The sequence below is a fragment of the Squalius cephalus genome (genome assembly GCF_949319135.1).
Source record: "Squalius cephalus genome assembly, chromosome: 1".
NCBI lineage: Eukaryota > Metazoa > Chordata > Actinopteri > Cypriniformes > Leuciscidae > Squalius > Squalius cephalus.
The window spans coordinates 49,846,032-49,864,940 of record NC_137122.1 but is presented as its reverse complement, the minus strand read 5'-3'; the positions used below and the strand labels follow the sequence as shown (position 1 = coordinate 49,864,940).

The following is an 18,909-nucleotide window of genomic DNA, read 5'->3' as shown; positions in this document are numbered from 1 at the left end:
TCAACCAATCAGATTTGAGAGACAACTTTACAGTTTATGTCAAGTTTAGGCTTACAACCAGGGTTAGGTGCTTCTACATCAGTGTTATTCACCATAATTTCTCTTTGATTTTAGGGATATATTATGGGTAGGGTTAGGTTTACGGGTATAGGGACAGGGTTGATCCAGGAGCATGTCTTACTTGGCAAAATCATAATGACTTACTAGGGATCTTGCAGACTTTTTTATGGCCATTGGTTTAACATACAAGGTGACGTCTACTTCAACAGTAGCATACACTCATGTCTGCAAACACAGCGGCCACTCAGAAGCTGGTGCGAGAAGAGGTCAAGGGTCAAATGAGTCATTAGCACATACTTGCACCGATGGTGACACTGATGTTGAGGGCTTTTGAACAACTAGCTCACAATAAGCATAAAAACGAAATGAGAGCTGTTAACAGACAGTGGAGGTTTCAAGTCAACAGCACTTTCTGTCTCTGATTGTGATGCTAATGATGTTGGCGTAACAAGCGAAGACATTACAGATGTGCTCTCTCAAATCAGTCAAACGTCTTCTCTTATTGAAACAGATGCAATTGCTTGTTTTATGACTTTGAGGATTTGAGAATGCTTAGATGAAACTTCTGTAAAAAGCAAAAAAAAAAAAAAAAAGTGTTTTTTTTTGTGTGCAACTTTGCAGAAATCCACTGTCAAACAGCCACACCTTTGTATTTTTCTCAAGCGATTTTTCAAACAGACAGTGTTTTTAGCCACTGCCAACACTGACAGTGCTGAATTGCATGCTTTTTTTTATAGATTCAGGTAAGGTGTGTTTTGCCATAAATTGATGATGATTAAGTACTAATGGGATTTCTTGGTAAACCACAGCTCTCACAGAAAGTGACTTAGCAAAACTCAATGGTGCAATTCTTGTTCAGGCCTGGGAGAAATGTTCTGTTGTCGTGAAGGCTGAGATCTTGCTTGAAGAAGGTCTTAATGGCTTACAATCACTTTAACATGCGATGTGCTGAATCTTTTAACTTAATTGTAAAGTGATGTTAAGAGATTATTAAGTGTCATTTTAGGGATTGAAGCGCAGTGTTAAATGTTTCGTTCTCTTGTTGAGACTTTAGGGGAACTACAAGGTGGAGCAGAAGTCTTTTAGGCCCTGTTTACACCGGGTATAAAGATGCGTTTTGGTCGATTGGATCACAAGTAGATGAGGGAGATGCATTCCCGTTTACACCTGGTATTTTAATCCGTACCACTTCTGTCTTGATATCTTTGAGGGGAGGGTCTATGGGTGGTTAAATGTATGGACTTTTTCAGATATTTCGATCTAATGGACAAAATAAGATTGTGCAATTTACATATGAAAACAACCAGAGAAAGCAGAAGAACATACAGGTGTTGTTTACACGACATCAAAAACCTTTAAGATCCCATTTACACCTGTATTTAGCGTCATCCCCTCAACCAAAACGCATTAATACCAGGTGTAAACAGGGCCTTAAATCACGCCACTAAGGGTGTGTTCACACTTGGCATGTTTGGTTAAATTAAAACGAACTCTGGTGTGATTGCTCTGTTAGCGTGGTTCATTTGAAAAAGTGTGAACACTGCCATCTGAACCAAACAAGCGGGCCAAGACCACTGAAAAGATGATGCAGTTCAACTGAAATATGAATGCAACATGGACCAAAGACATGTAAACGAAGCAAAAATGGGACACAATGTCACAAGATGCGACCCTAAAAAGGACAGATACCTGCATACCTGTTTTTTCTCATCATAGTCGCGATGTTGCCCATCACAGTTCAGTACAGGCATCAGAACTACGTCTCCTCGCAGCAGATCTTCGTTTGTGTGTGACGGAGGGATTCCTGCTGCTGTTTTGACTTCTTTACACATTTTATAAGCTCTTCACAAGTTCTCAGCTGTTCAAAATATGAATATCATACAATGAGCGCATTTATCCTAGAACACAGTATTGTTTTGGATGTTCGGTTAGTTTTGTCACAAAATATATAATAAAAGCCATATCCCTATGCATTTAGCTTCAGAAACTTTAGGTTCAGTTTTAAAATGCCTATGTGAACACTAAGCTGACCAGGACTTTTTTTTTTGTTGGTCTGGACCAAATGAACCAAGCGAACCGAACTACGAGTGTGAACACACCCAATGCCACCACTAATGAACTAAGACATGCTATTTACCCTTAATTTGACTCACTTCACTACATTTCTATTCATTTCTCAAAACACAGTGTGGCCTATAAGTGAAAGAATCTCAAATGTGACACAATTTTGTAGTTTCAAGATGTTAATGGAGCTTTCATGGAAAACTTCAGATTATAAAACGGATCGTTCCGGTTCAAAGTCATTGTATGAAATAAACCCACAACTGTGACATCTTTACATCAGTATTACTGCACTGTCTCTGTGTTGTTTGCATTATACTAAACATTGCTGAAGAACTACATTGCTTGGTGAAAGGAATATTAATATCAATAAATTATTAAATGTTTGCTGCTGTGTGTATATCTTCTGATACCTTGCCAGCTATAGTAACTCTTCGTAACTCCCCTAAACTGTGTTCAAATCTCTGTAAACCACGGCTCCACGGGCCTTGTTTCTTTATTTACTCATTTAGCTTATGCTTTTTCCAAAAACTTGAATGAACTTAAATGAATTGCAAACCTGCCTACATTGTTGTAGCCAAAACAACATTGTTAGTGTATTAGTGTAATACTCAATATGGCGTCATCATTAACATCTTGGGATTTGCATCATAAAGAGTTTGTGTTCAGTTAAGCTCAGGGGTTTGTCCTCTGGGGAAACAGACAGATTGAGACTGTCTTCATTTACGGCGCTTTGCAATCCTCAAAGTGAGGTGAATGTAAACAATGATGGTGTAATGGCTGAACATAACAATGTTATCATCTATACACAGACCTCTGTACTCCCTAAACCCTGTCACTCGGTTTGCATTTGTAGGCTTTTAAAACTTTAGAAAGGCTGAGAGATTCCACATGAACCTGTGTGGGACATACAGTTGAGGACTATGGGAACAAATGCCTGAAGCATTTCAATGTTTATATTTGTCTATCGGTGCCTCTTTTTACATTCCATGGGGACATTCAGTGCCTAGTTGCATTATTCATGAATAATGCTGGATTTTAAAGAAGTAGCTAACTCAAAAAATAAGAATTCTGTCATTATTTAGTCTCTGTCATGTTCTTCCAAACCTGTTCACTTTTACAATTTTTTTAATTTATTTTTAATTATGCAGCACTTCAATTCATAGCATTGTAAAAGTTGCCCATACAATTTTTACATTCATTCAAATCTTCTAAAGTAATGCATTAGCTTTGTCTGAGGAAATTTAGTCTGTTGTTCATTACTTGTATAGAGCATTTTTGGAGCATTTGGTAAAAGATTTGAAAGTGATATCTGAAAATGATAAAAGAACTTCTTGTTGTATGGAAGAGAGCTGGAAAGTTTCTAAGAGCGTACCGGTTTGAAACGACATGGGGTGAGCAAATAATTACATCATTTGAATTTTTGGTGAACTGCCCCTTTAAATTCCAAATATAAGTGCATTCACAACCACAATCATCCCACCTTTGAACAATTAGAAACTGACAGCGACGCATTTAACCTGCAAGCTGGCAAGATTCAGGTATCTGTGGGAGGAATGTGCAAATCTGAGCAGATGCTGGTTGAGCCTCACCTTCTGTAACTGACAAACAAGCTCATCTTTAAGGGGAGATATGCGGCCGGGAGACAGAGAGAACTCAGATAAGATCTCAGTTAATTGCAAGACGTGACACACTGGCTAAAGACATGTCTGAACTGAATTAGTAAATTAATGTATAATGTATAGAGAGATAACATACATAGAAAAATAGTCAGTTGTTGGATAAATAGTTAACCATTATGACACATTTGAAATACATACAGTCTGTCATTAAGCAGAGGTGACACTAACAATCCTGGAAGAATTGATTTGGGATCTTCGATGTCTCCAACTGTGTCAGTCTTTGGTCGGGAGATTAATCTGTCTGTGCCATTCTCACCAAAGTCTCCATCAGTCATTTGGGCTAAAATGTTTACTCAAGGAGTAATTCGTGCTCTTATTTATCTAATTCCTGGACGAGGTCCACTGGGCCCCTCATCATTACTCATGGAGGAAGAGGGTCCAGAGGGGCCAAGCAAACAAACCCATTTAAGCAAGCCCTCTTGAACACAAACCTGGAGCACTTTAACACTAACACACTCAGAGCTGTAGGTAAGGAGGTCAAAGGGGTTAAACTAACTCAGAGAGCTCGCAACGACCCATATAGCCATCCACTGCAAAGGAATTAAATTGAGGCATTGTAGTCCTGCAGGGACGGCCCCAATCAAGCTGATTACTATTGCTCATACTTGAGGTTAGACATTTAAACAAACCCCCTATCCCCAAGTAATAATCTTTGATGTGTAACTTGCACTGTTTATTCTACTGACATGAATGATACCTCAGATAATGTTGCTTGTTGAGGATTTAAGGTGTGCTGTTACACCTTTTTCACACAATAGATCTTGTGCGCCAGAGAAACAAGAGCGCAGCGGCCATTTTAAGAATTTTGTCTTTGAACTTCGGTTTTTGCGGTAGCCCTGTATATTTCTATGGCATTGCTTTCGAAGAGTATTTAGCTGGTGAAGTGGATTTACTTACTGTAGAGTTAATGAAAGTTAGCATGACCAATGTGATGTTTGAGGCGGATGTCATAGCAAATGTCAGTAGATTGGAAGATTTTAAAACGAGCGGTTCATTCATAAATCCGTAAGATCTTACCTTCATGCTGTGGAAACACAAACCGGAAGACACAACGAGTGCAGCGAGGAAATGGGGCGGGGCAACATAAAACAAATAAAATGTCTGACCAAATCCCATAGACTTGAATTAAAGGAGGGACATACAGTAGGCAACAATTGTAACACCCTAGCAATGCCCTATAGCAACCACCCAAAACAACCTACAAATGGCGACCTTCTGCGTCGGACCACTTAGACTACTTACGCGGCTGTTTTCGTGTTATAGTTCAGCGTTGGTGTTTCCGTGTCGTTCTGCAAATACACACTCAAACCACTATGTGGCGGTGTCAACTACATGACTACAACGTGAGCAGAAGAAGATGCTTTTATCGCAAATGTTTGCTGGAATTCTCTTTTATCTGTCATGTTATGACTTAATATTTCTGTTATATGAATAAACGCATTATGTACATTTTTTAATGGCTAGATTCATTTATGATCAAACTCACTTGTGTGTGGAATCAGACTCACCGCTTAGAAGCAATTCAGCTCTTTCCAATGAATGCTAAACTTAAATGTTTTCAGGGACCTGGTATGGAATAAATCCAATGATCAATGCTGTTATCTCTGTTCTTGTGTTTTTGTATTTAATGCCATTAATTTGCCGCTGATCATAAATGTGGCAGATGAGTGGAAAACAAATCACGTGACTGAAACAGGTGAATAGAGAGATTTGGCGCCAAAGACAAGTGAATCTTGTCTGAATCACTCTGTAAGGGGTCGTTTACATGACAGCATTTTCAACTAAAACTGGAAAACCTTTGAAAAGTGTTTCAAAGTGCAAGTTTTTGAAAACGATACCATTATCGTCTCTGTGTAAACTACAAAAACGTGAATCTGTGAAAATGGATATTACGTGTTCAATATATAGGCGCGTAGTGTTTCTTTACAAAGTCACATCGCCAACTACTGGCCTGGCATGCATAATTACAGCGCTTTTAATCATTTATCGTTTTGATATGTACAAAGAAAAAAACGTTTCCATTTTTAGTACGTGTAAACGTTCCCTTAGTTATGGAAGCTTGTTTCCACCATGGAATAAAAAAAAATATGGGAGTAATTATGACTTTATCTCACAATTCAGAATTTATTTCCTTGCAATTGTGTTTACATCTTGCAATTCTTACTTTTTTTCTCAGATTTGTGAGATATAAAATTGCAAATGCGAGTAATAAATTCAGAATTGCTTGACAAACTTGCAATTGCAAGAATTAATCGTAATTGCGAGATACAAGACTTTTTTAATTGGAACTTTAAATCTCGCAATTCTTACTTTATAACACACAATTTTGACTTTAGAACATGCAATTGTGACTTTATATCACGCAGTTCTGACTTTATTACATCTAATTACATGAGTTAATATCACACAGTTCTGAGAGATAAAAAGTCGCAATTACATTTTAAAAATTTTTTATTCCGTGATGGAAACCAGCTTCCACAATAACTGGATCAGAGAAAAAAATGGAAATGGGATAATATGAAGACTGCAACATATTTCCTACATTTAATTATGCAAATAAGCTTTAAATAACTATTTATATTAATTCAGATCATTCGCTGCTTATAAGTACTGAAATTTCACTGTATCGTGTGAATTAAAAGAAAAATGTTGCACAAGCCTGTTAAAAATACAATGTTGTATTATCAACACATTTTTGTGGTATTCTAAATGAGTACATGTTTAATGCAGCTAAGATGCAGTAAAACCTCTAATTAATGTATGTCTTCTACCCCCAGGAGTTGAAATCCAGGCTGCCACTTTCAGTTAGATATGTGGAGAGAAAATAAGAGAGACATAATGATCCATAATTACAATCTTAGTGCACAGAATAGAGGCCTGCACCACCCGCAACCAGAGGAGGATTACAGACATCTCAAATGACAGCTGGTTGGAGATGTAGGAGCTGTGCTCAACATTTCTCTTGATTCTGCTCCTGGTTTAAGAGAGAGAGAAAAAAAAACCCAAAGAGCTGGTTTGCATGCATGATCTTACACATAAACAAACAGCCTAAGATCATTTAAATGTGTTAGACTGTGGCTGCATCCAAAAATCGCATCCTGTCTTAGTAGGTACTCCTGTTGAGTAAGAAATTACTTTGTGACCGTTAGAAAAGCATGTTCTCTTTGGTATAAATGTGTGTAGTATGAATCCAATCCAGACACACTACATTTGTCATGTTGTCATTGTCATGTGACCTACCAGCGCCAGTTGCGTCGCTTTTCTTTCATTCACAAATCCTCTCCGGTGGGCTCATGGGATAGTAAAGTGTTTGATGCGTACTTCCGAATCTTGCCAGAAGTAGTAGGTCATCTACTGTGAATTTGGACATACCATTACATTTTGGTCTAACCAATCACTATCTAATACTTGGAGTATAAAAGATCAGTACTTACACATGTTTGAGTTTGCAGATGATGACGCAAACATTCACCCCATCCTCCCCACCACCACCAGGATGGTCCCTGTCCATACCTGCCCGGGGGGTCGGCTGCACCCCTGCCTTCATTTTCAGGCAGGAAATGCAGAGTCCACTACCCTCCGAATGTGAACTACGTACGGGGCCTGCGCCAAATAACTTTATCATTCAATATTTTGCTTTCATTTGCTGGTCTATTAATTCATAAATGTCATTGTGATATTATCTTGCCTTCTGAGTCTTTCTGGTAGAACTAAAAGTCTACTGATACTCAAGTAATACTTTAATGAGAGTTAGTTAACATTAGTTGATTTAGATAGTTGACACTACTTTTTGCCAACTATTTAGTTGGAAAGAATGCATTGCCTATTTGGATGCAGCCGGTGTTTTTTTTTTTTTTTTTTGGTAATCAAATGTCTGGTTTTATAATAATCTACAATAATAATGAATATATTTTCTTTTCTTTATATATTTAAATGTATTCTTACTATTAAATAAAACTTTTCAAATTATATTTTCATTTATTTTATTTTTTATAATCTAAAAATAATTCGATTTTGCTTAGCTTTTGGTCTAAACACATTCAAAGACTGATGTTTTTTATAGAAAATCTGCAGGAGCTCCAAAAGTCCACCTAAGACAAAGTGAGGAAGTGTGAGGTGTAAGTGCAGGTGTGGAGAAAAACAGCACAATTTCTTTTCCGTTATACTTTACACCAACTCTCACAGTTGTGTCAACGTCAACTCATGTGTTGATGGCAGACTCATTATGTCTAAACATAGTTCTGTGGTTTGGAGCACAAGTGATGTACTTTTTCAAACTTGCAAAAACTCCTCCCTATATGGTTGAGCTGGCAAAGTCTTCATTTTAAGTTTATAGCGAATTACAACTAATCATTTCTTCGGGGCTCAAAAACACCAGTTAATTAGCCTATTTGTTTCCATTACTTGCAAAGACAAGCCTATGGTGTTGTCCGTAGAACAGAAAGCTCCTCAGAGCTTTTGAAAGTCATAAAGCGCAAGAATACGGTTGCAAGAAACATTCCCCAGATCACTCAATTTAGCTGACGGTGGAGGAATGCTTTGTCCTCTTTCAGCTCTGCCTAACTCACGAACTGAATCGGAAGGCGAAGAGGTCACCCAGAAGAAAAGAAAGCGAGGGCCTGCAAGATGGGTTATTTAGCGCCTCTGAAAAAAGCCTCTTCTCCACGCTCTCCATGAAATGCATTCCGATCTTTGCCGGCAGCAGGGTTATTATCCCTCTGTTGGTGCCAATGTGTAGGCTCTTAAGAGGAGACAAACTCTTGTTTTCTGTGCCTTATCTTCCTCCCCATCAGCAGTCAGATATCCGCGTCTCAGTTCCCTGGAGGCTGGAAGTGGAGCCGAGAGATTCCTGGGTGTTCAGAGTTTCCTCCACTCACTCCAGTGGTGGTTTAAGTGGCGGGGTCAGAGTTCAAAGGCGTCTGAAGCTGCTCGAACGTCGGTCAAAGCGACCAGCCAGCCGAACCCTAACATGTATTAGCAAGACAAAGAGTGCGGGAGGGGCTGGGCTTTGATTTGTCTGAGATTTATGGGCATGATGAAATCAGGCCTGAATATATGCGGTTTCCCCGTTTTCTATATCATTTACTAAGATCTAAATGGACTGCTTTTGTTCCAGGAGACGGACGCCTGGGATGAAAAGGCCATACATTGAAAGAGGGGCGTAAGGGGAGGGTTCCCAGCTGACCGGAGATGCTCTTTTCAGGTTTCCTTCAGCTGATGTGGGATCAAAGAGGAGGGTTCACAGGAGAAGAAAGAACACGCTGGGTCCTTCAGAGGTCCCGTTCTACTTCAACTCCATGTCAAGATGTTTGCTAAGCACATGATGAAACGTGCATGTGACTTTAAGATGTTAACATTTCAGAACGCCTTTGAACCAATAAAAGAGGAATGATCACAGTAAAAAAAATGGTGGATGTGGGATACAATACAATTACGTATATGGTCAGATTTACAAATTCAGCTGATTTTTTCTAGGAGTCATTTACTAGGAATCCACGAAATCTGGGAATTTTGAAGATTTCACGACGGGATTAAGTTGGTCACATGGATTCACGGATTCTAACTTCTGTGTGAGCAGTGCTTCATACATTGCTAATGTCTATAGAATGGACTTGTTTGACCATGAAATTTTGCTGAACCTTAAGGAAATAAAATGTCAATGTTACTCTTTTACAAATGCAATGAATTTTTTTTTTTTTTTTATTTTTTTTTTTTTTTTTAAGTTCGTCACACTGGAAAATAGTATAAATTATGGTGCGTCTGGGTCATGTTAGAAAGATTGCGAGTTGAACACCCACATGAAGTCGTAATTACAAGAAACAGGTTTACATAAAAACTCAGGTCTCTTTTAAGCTCAGAGTTTCCGAATTGGGGGGTGGGGGGTTTACTTATTTACAATAAAACTATATAAATTGCATGTACAAAATACTATAATATTGTACAATTTCAATAGCATAATGATACCGTTTACAGCAACATAGTGTCGGCCCAGATCCGGCCCACATCTTGTACACACGGATTTCAAAGATGTGGGCCATATCTGGGCCGACACTATGTTTCTGTCTGGGGCACCTTCATAAATTGACTAAAAACATAAAATAGCAAAAATATCCAATGCGCATTCATCAGATGCAGAGTTAAAAAAAACCTTGATGAATTTTATGTAGAAAAGGTTCACTGCCATCTTGCTCTGAGCAAAGTGATTTGAACACGCCTGACGTCTTAATTACGACTTCCCAACTCATAAAATACAAACATCCCTGCAGGAGGACTTGAATGCACCATTATAAGTAAGCAAGTACATACTGCTCAAATGTAGTAGATCATCTAATCTGTGCAGTATGCTAGGATGCTCATCCAATGTCTTCTTTATTGTTAACCCCTCAAATACACCCCACTGATTTCCAGATGAAAGTCTCCATGTCCTGTTGTAAATTGTTCATGCCTCATGACCCACTGGGTGATAAATAACCTCTAAGGTTAACCACGTTTGAAATGGAGCTGTGAGACCAGTATGGGCCCCCAGAGTTTTCTTGACATTACCAATATGTTATCAGGCATGCTCTGCCTTGGTTGAGCACTTCTGATGGTACATGTTTTGTAAGACTGGATGGATACTCAAGTGTGTGTGAAACAAATGATGCTTTTTGAGAGTATTGAGTCACATCTGCGTCTGTGAGGTGTTAAGCACTTTCACACCTAAAGGTAGCCTACCTTGTTTGTTCCGGATTTTCGCACTTTTCAGTTTGATCCGAATCAAAATTACAGGTGTGAAACCTCCCCCGGACCAAACAGACGAAATTTGGTCCGACGAAAAGAGGTAGTCTCGGTCTGGATCAAACTGAACAAAGGTTCGTTTCTAGTGTGAAAGCATTTTCTGTATGGTTCGGACTTTCACAACATTTACAGGAAGTTCCGGTGGTTCTCGCAGGATTGCATGTAGTCTTCTCCTCCTTTCCTGCCGGCGACGATAAAATGTTCGCACAACGAGGACGTTCATTTGGTGAATTTGAACTAGCCTCGAGTATAGTTGGTGCTGCAGGAAGTAACGGCGTAAAAATAACAGTATAGTGGCAACGATATACGTCTGGTCATTCATTCTGGTCATTCATTCTTGTCAAATTTTTTTTTAATTTTTTTTTTTATTATTATTATTATTCTTGTCAAAGTTACCCGCCGAATTGAACACACGCTGTCGTCACACGCACGTCCGTATACAAACCACAAACCAATCAAGCTTTTGTCAAGATGCAGCCCACATAGATGATGACGACAGGATGCAAGTAGGCCTATGTCATGTAAAGTTTTGTGTGGGTGCACATGTTGAGTAACATTTAGTTATTTATTTAGAAGTTATTTTGCTTTCTTTGTCCTTTTAATGTGATCCTGAGTTTTAGAAAAATGCTATAGAAATAAAACGTACTACTACAAATAATATAACAATACCAATAATTTATGGATTTGATATACAATGCTGGTGAAAATGACCATTTTGAGGCGATTCAGACCTCTTCAAATAACCCAGCAGGCTGGTTCCAAAAACATAATGTTTCTTTTTGAATAATTCTAAATAAGGACTAGAAATTGTTGAAATGTTGTGTTTGTTATACTACAGGTTAAAATTTGCATTACCTGACCAGATTGGCTAAAGTAATTAAGTACATTTCTCTCTTATTTTGTGATCTTTTGACAGCAACTGAGACACAATGACAACAATCGAACTTTCAAACAAGTGTCTGGCGCCATCTAGTGGTCATATTCAAAACAGCCCGAATATGAAGACTGGTGTGTGTCTCGTTCATTTGGGAGGCTGCGGATGGTTTGCTTCAGCACCTATAACTCGCTGATTTTTTTAGCTTGAGTTCTCAAACTTTTATACAAAGTACCCACATTTGTTTACTACAAATGGAACCAATTCAGACTATCACAGACCTTGTGAGTTAATGTCAAATACATGGTGCTCCTTTGTTACAACCTACCCCACTACCGGGGTAGGTTGTAACACATGCTGGGGCAAGTTGTAACAATAGACAAGAGAACTAATGGATGCCATACCATATGATATTATTCAAAAACAGATTTATTGAAATAAAAGAACAATGTCTCTCTCTCAATAACAGACTAAGTCTGTTTGACTCGTCTGTGTGTGTGTGTGTGTGTGTGTGTGTGTGTGTGTGTGTGTGTGTGTGTGTGTGTGTGTGTGTGCCCTTGTTTATATTACATTGTGGGGACCAAATGTCCCCATAAGAATAGTAAAACCTGAGATCACCTACATTGTTTTCAAAAGGCTTATCAATCACACAGGATGAGTTGTTTTGAGAAATTAAAAATGCAGAATGTTTCCTGTGATGGGTAGGTTTAGGGGCAGGGGCAGTGTAAGGGGATAGAATGTACAGTTTGTACGGTATAAAAACCATTACGTCTATGGAGAGTCCCCACAAAGATAGTGAACCAGACATGTGTGTGTGTGTGTGTGTGTGTGTGTGTGTGTGTGTGTGTGTGTGTGTGTGTGTGTGTGTGTGTATGTGTGTGTGTGTTAAAATGTGTCTAGAACAAACTTACTCAACACTTAATAATAACATAGGCTACTACAATGTACCAGATTAAAGAACATCTTTGTACATCTTTAAGTCTAACAAAAAATAACATGCAATGTGGGTGTGTCTATGTGTGTATATTCTTAATAAGAGTCACAGTTCTGACAGATGAATGATGCTGGTAACCCTGGAGTTCAGGCTTGATGTGCCCAGAAACTGCATAGAGCGCATTTCACCCAAACCTTCTTTGGCTTTGAGTTGTTAAATTGCTCCATGCAAGCTACTTTATAAATAAGTGTTACAACCTCAACCCTGTCTGCCAATGTTTAGCTAGCTGTATTAGCATAATGGTTTGAAATTAGCAGGGGGGAAATGCATCACATATGCCTATTGCCTAAGAAACTACTGTTTAATCTAATATAAGTCATACAGTTTTATCTGCAATAGTACTAAACAAAATGTAGTCTTGGTCAGAATGTTTACTTTTTGACCTCAAAATCATTTTTTTTCTCTATATATTCTGCATGTGCCTGTTTCCATCCTTGACAATCACCATGGTGGATCGGGGAGGAAGTAGGGAAATACTGAAGTGATCACATGACTCATATCTTATCCCTAATTGTTGGAATTGATGGTGTTACAACTCTCCCCATGTTATAACCACCCCCGGTCTGCCTATATTTTAACACTCAACGCAATAGTTATTCATTAATTCATTAATTCAGTCTTAGTAAGTTCTATCCTAAGAAAATGTCGACATTCAGGGCTTTAGCCAAATAGCTAGTGACATAATGATCTCAAATTAAGCTTAAGCTTCAGGATTTTATGGGAACTTTGGGAATGTTTTACTGATGCTCTGAGATTTACCAGTGCAATTCAGTTTTTCATTTCAGACCGAAACGCTCTCTCTCACTCAAACAAAAGGCACAAAAGCTGTCACTGCGGTACACTTTCAACATATTAGCAACTTATTTACCCCTATTAGTATCTTAAAGGTAGGCCTATACTGTATTAGTACCGAAAGCATATTAGTAGGCCTCCTGTTTGGAAGGGTAGTGCCAGTGACAGCTTTTGGACCTTTTTTTTCTGAGAGTGCATTTAAAAAAGTAATGGTAGTTGTGTTAGGGTTAGTCCTGTCAATAACTACATTCTGATCAAAACCTTTAAACACTGAATTTACTTTTTAGTTTCTGATGCTCGGGACTCACAGACACTGCATGAAAAGTCATCACTGTGTCACATCTGTTTTCCTCCTTCACTGACAGAAAGCCTGACCTCAGAATCTTCCTTTTGGGAGGCGTTTGCTTGGCTTTTCAGACTTTTCTACATTGCACTTCTATCTTGACACCAATGGATAACTACCACTTCAAAAAGTGTCTATTAGTACTGTATAAGTTACGCAGCACCTCACAGCTAATAGTGGCCACCTTGGGCTGTATCTGAAATTGCAATAGGTGAAAAACAGTAGGCTATGTGACAAAAGAAGTATGTCTGGATTCACAGTACTCATAAACGAGTAGACAAAAAGTACCTGGATGACCTTCTTCTTCCGGTAAAATTCTGAAGTGTGCATACGATGGACACTTTACTATCCCATTAGGGCCACAGGAGAGGATTTATGAATGGCAGTGAATGCACTGATGCTGTTAGGTCACATGATAAGGACAACATGCCGAATGCAGTACGTCCGGATTTCATACTGCACACATTCATACTATGCAGCCTCGTCTGAAGTATTGAAAATTGAGACAAGGAAAAAAAAAATTAGATATTTATTTTTTCTTAAAACAAAACAAAATTAATACAGAAAGAAGACATCTTATAAAGTGATATAATCACAGGTAAAATATGCATTATAAAATGTTTTGGTGAGATTTAACACAACATTTGAGCCTTTATCTACTATAAAGTTCGGCAATGGTAAATATAATTTCAAAAACAAAACAACTCACTTCTGGAATTTGGATATAAGAAAAATTTCAAGTCGACATCAACAAACTCCCTTTGAGAATACACTTTATTATGACATTTAAAAACAAGATATTTGAAAAGGGTTATAACACACAATCCAAAACTAACAAACAAACAAAAAGATTTATACTTTTCCTATATCTTTCCTCCTTGAGTAAAACTTTAAAAAGTCAGGGCCTTCATTGACACGTCATAGCATTACTATTTACAAAAAAAAGCCATGTAAAAGTGATATAAATAGGCTCGCCAGCCAAAGACAACCATTGTGTCTTCTCTCTATTGAATCTTCATGAACTGTCAGTTTTGGTTGATCACATTAGGTCTAAATATTCAGGCCTGGAGGAGACGGCCGTTTGGTTAGAGTCTGTCAGCCGAGTAGTGTTCTCAGTTCTAGCACAATCCCTGAGGGCTGAACTCTCATTCTTTCTTCCTCAGGACAATGTAAATGAAGCCACTGATGAGCGTGAGAGGGAAGGCCAGCCAGGCCAGGACGAAAGCGTAACCGTACGTCTCACTGTCATTTTTCCACTCTGGACTCATCACCGTGTAGATGATGGCCCCGCTCATCACGAACAGACCTTCGGGAGAGAGCGAAAGAGAGCGAGAATATAAACACGTAGACGGGGGTCCTTCCGCAGGGACAGGTGAAATGGACGTAATAGGAAATACTCACTGGCGAGGACCTGGAAGACGGCCGTGAAAAAGAAGCGACCTCCCTTTACGAGAGTGAAGAGCTGGCAGATGAAGAAGATGAAGGAGATCAGGGAGAAAATGGTGGCGAGGACCATGAGCGCCTGCACTGCTTGAAGCCAATCTGACAGATTGTAGAGAAACACAACAGATGTAAACAATAAAGACAAATAGATGTGCCCAGGACATGTATACACTTGCGTACATTTTATAGTCTTTTACTTTTGTTACCGTAGCTGCTTTTTTTGAACTAATTTACTACTATTCTTATGTCATTCGGTTTCTCATAGAAGAACACGTTTCATTGAGTAACAAATATGGAACTTTTCAAAGTTTGTTTATGTAATTCTTAAAGGTATATTTCACCCAAAAATGAAAATTCAGTCATCATTTACTCACCCTCAAATTTTCCCAAAATTTCTCAATTCTGCTGAACACAAAATAAGATATTTTGAAGAATGTCAGTAACCAAAAAGTTATTGGATCCCAACCAAAATACTAACCAAATGTCAGTTTGGTTACTGACATTCTTCAAAATATCTTCTTTTGTGTTTGAAAGTCACAGATTTGGAACAGCTTGAGTGTGAGTAAGTGATGACAGAATTTTCCTTTTTGGGTGAACTATTCCTTTCAATAATGCAATGAACTGTGTACCGCCAAACACAAGTCAGTACAAAAATGTAAACAAACCATCTAGGTATGCAAATACAACGATTTTTACCTTACATTCACTTAACTCACCTGCATCATTAGTCCCACGGCAGTTATAACCTCCATTACTTTGTGTGCACTCATACCAGAGGTCATAACTTGCATCTCCATGTTTTCTCCAGGCCTGTTAAAACACACACACACACACACACACACACACACACACACACACGATTATATATACACATAAACCAATCGTTCACAAAATTTCACCTAAAAAATATGACCCAATAAATCATGCAAAAGCAAGTCAGACCACAAAAATGATACTCACATTAGCACATGTGGAAACGAAGAGAATGATAAGGTCCGTCAGATGCAAGACTAACGTTGCAAGCAGAATGGCCAGCATTTTGGGGGCTCGTCTAGAAGAGCAGAAAAAGAAAGTAAAAAAAATACACACTTTATAATGGTCAGCGTTTTACTCGTGCAGTTCAACATCTGGCCACCAGATTGCGCTGCTGTCAAACTCATCTCGACCCAAACACCCCTTCAGGTCTGTCTATTTTCTCTCTTTCTTCTTCTAGATTTTGTGAATACATTACGTTGATAATTACACTAATAACACTGCAGTGTTTGAAAAGCTATCTAAATGTCTATATTTATCAGGAAAAAAACATCCTCACAGTCACACATAGGCTACACTCCAGTCTCGTCACTTTTTTTTTTTTTCGCGAGGTGCCGCCTTTTTTTTCGTCACGTCTAAACTGTTTATCAATGTTACTCAAGTTTTTTTCCCATCTGAAAGTAAAGATTATGAGAGACTGGGAACATTTTAACAAATACAATTATTATGTAGTACGAACTGAGGCAGATTTATGAAGCAAACAATAAGGAAAGGAGGCAAAACATTCCCAAGCAGCGTTTGTTTTCATCCAGACCCGTTATTGCAAAACTCCGACAGCAACTGCGACTTAAGTGAAAACTTAAGATGTGCTCATATAAAAATAAGCCTGTTAAGACAAGCAATGCAAATACTATTAATATAAATTAAAAACAAACCTCTAAAAAACATAATATCGTACTAATAATCATAATAACAAACTTTGAATGAAACAGCAAACTTCCCGTGAAAAAAAAAGACAAGAGGCTACAAACGATTAGCAAAGAGATCTCCATATGGAAAATAATAATAAACACAAACGTGGTTGAATCTCCTGAAATGACGTAGTTAATTTTCCATAAATGAACTAAAGAAAAAAGAAAACCATAGTTCTCCAACTTACAGGTGAGGGAGAGATTAAAAATCCTTTAAAAGCGAAAGAGAGCAGGAAGAAAACACTAGGTTGCGTTTACTATGTGATCCCACTATAGATTCTCAAAGCACGAGTCTCTGTATTCCAGATGTAGTACCACAGCAGTGTTTGCTTTTTTCCTCCTTTCTTTTTTTTCTTTTTTTTCTTCTTCTTTTTTTTTTTTTTTTTTTTAGAAACGTGAGAACACCGCCCTGGAGCGTCACTACGTCACACTTTTCTCTTTCTTTTCCCTCCCAAACTTCTCACTTTAGATGGTTAGATAGAAAAGAGCTGAATGTGCATTTATAAAGTATTAATGAATAAAGCATTTATTCAAGAGCTTAATTTTTTTTTAATGTTATATAATATGTTGGTAGACTTAGGGGAAAGTTTACTCTTTAACAACGCAATGCACAATGATATTGGTTTTTATCATGAATTCATTATGCAGTTGTATGCATGTCAAAGAGAGCTTTTAAGTCTTGCACACCTACAATTTAGTGGCACAGAGTATGTCTCAATTTGCGAGTGTTATTAAAGTGTTTACTAGTGTGTGTGGAGCCCCATAGGCCCCTCCCAGTGGCCCCACGGTATGCCCAGAATGTTGGCATGTGTCGGTTTACTCCTGCGTCTGGACTGCATAGCAAATAGATCCCGTCATAGTCACTTTGAAGTCAAATACAAACATGATTTCAACTTTTATTCAAACTTTTTCAATAGCACATTTGCAAGACTTGCGTCTCGTAACTCTTCGTAAATGCTTGTGTCTCTTAACGCTGGAATTATAAACATGTTTTGGTGCTGCCAGCGTGACTATAAGGGTCGCCTTTTCTGTCACGCCCTCATCTGGAGTCCCATGGCAGCAGCTGTGTTTGTAAATACAGTGAAGGAGGCGTTCCCTGTGCCAGCCCTGTTTTTTTTTTTTTTTTCTCTCTCTGCTTTTTTCCAACATTTGAGTGTTGGATGGTTTTGCTGTGGTTTGGCTCAGGAGTTCTGCTGTTCTGTGAGATGGATGGATTATTGGTCAGAGTAATGGGCTAGTGGCGGCAGGGCAATACGTTTACCCTGATCTCCCTGTTTGATGCAGGTCGCAGGGAGGGTCATAAATATACAGCCTTGACATACTCACTGTCTGTTCACTGTGCAGTCTGACATAGTGCTGGCAGTGGACCATTAAGAGTGCACTCTGTACTTAGGTTTTTATACTTGGTGCTCACCAAGAGTTTTTTACTTTTTTATTTACCACTAACACTAACTTTTATTTACAACTAACCACTAACAATTATGGATAATTGGACAGACTACAGAAATAAAAAATAAAAAATTTCACTTTTTTGAGATGGGAGGAAAAATTATTTCAATGCTTTTGCACTCTCCCGCAAATGTTTTGCGTTCCCCCAAGAAACTTTGCGTTCGCGTGCAAAAATGTTGCGTTCTCCTGAGGAACGTAGCATTTGCTCGCAAAATGTTTGCGTTCCCACAACAAACTTTGCGTTCACTTGCAAAATGTTTGCGTTCCCCCAAGAAACGTAGTGTTTGCTCACAAAATGTTTACATTCACATGAGAAACTTTGTGTTCACACACAAAATGTTTGTGTTCCCCTGAGAAACTTTGCGTTCGCTCTCAAAATGATTACGTTCACACAAGAAATGTAGTGTTTGCTTGCAAAATGTTTGCGTTCCCCTGAGAAATGTAGCGTTTTCTGTCAAAATGTTTGCGTTCTCACTGGAAACTTTGCGTTCGCTTGCAAAATGTTTGCGTCCCCGAGAAATGTAGCATTCACTCGCAAAATGTTTACCAAGAAACTTTTGCGTTCGCTCGCAAAATGTTTACATTCCTATGAGAAACGTAGCGTTAACACACAAAATGTTTACATTCCTATGAGAAACGTAGCGTTAACACACAAAATGTTTACATTCCTATGAGAAACGTAGCGTTAACACACAAAATGTTTACGTTAC

The 18,909-nt window shown here is 38.4% G+C and overlaps 1 protein-coding gene across 1 annotated transcript; it reads right to left on the bottom strand.

The window, feature by feature from the left end:
- Window positions 1-14,096: 14,096 nt before the first annotated feature.
- Window positions 14,097-17,477, bottom strand: pmp22a (peripheral myelin protein 22a). Its single transcript, XM_079852146.1, has 5 exons — window positions 16,939-17,477; window positions 15,987-16,077; window positions 15,743-15,836; window positions 14,985-15,125; window positions 14,097-14,889 (listed from the first exon to the last, which is right to left on the bottom strand). Exons 2-5 carry the CDS (start codon window positions 16,062-16,064, stop codon window positions 14,729-14,731), a joined length of 474 nt encoding a protein of 157 aa, XP_079708272.1. The 5' UTR covers window positions 16,065-16,077; window positions 16,939-17,477; the 3' UTR covers window positions 14,097-14,728.
- Between the last annotated feature and the right edge of the window lie 1,432 nt (window positions 17,478-18,909).

Excerpts from the sequence above, each read along its gene's own strand:
- pmp22a (XM_079852146.1), bottom strand. The coding sequence starts at position 16,064 with ATGCTGGCCATTCTGCTTGCAACGTTAGTCTTGCATCTGACGGACCTT. Across the intron at positions 15,837-15,986 it reads TCGTTTCCACATGTGCTAAT|GCCTGGAGAAAACATGGAGA; the intron begins GTGAGTATCATT and ends GTGTTTTAACAG. Across the intron at positions 14,890-14,984 it reads CGTCTTCCAGGTCCTCGCCA|GTCTGTTCGTGATGAGCGGG; the intron begins GTGAGTATTTCC and ends TCTCTCCCGAAG.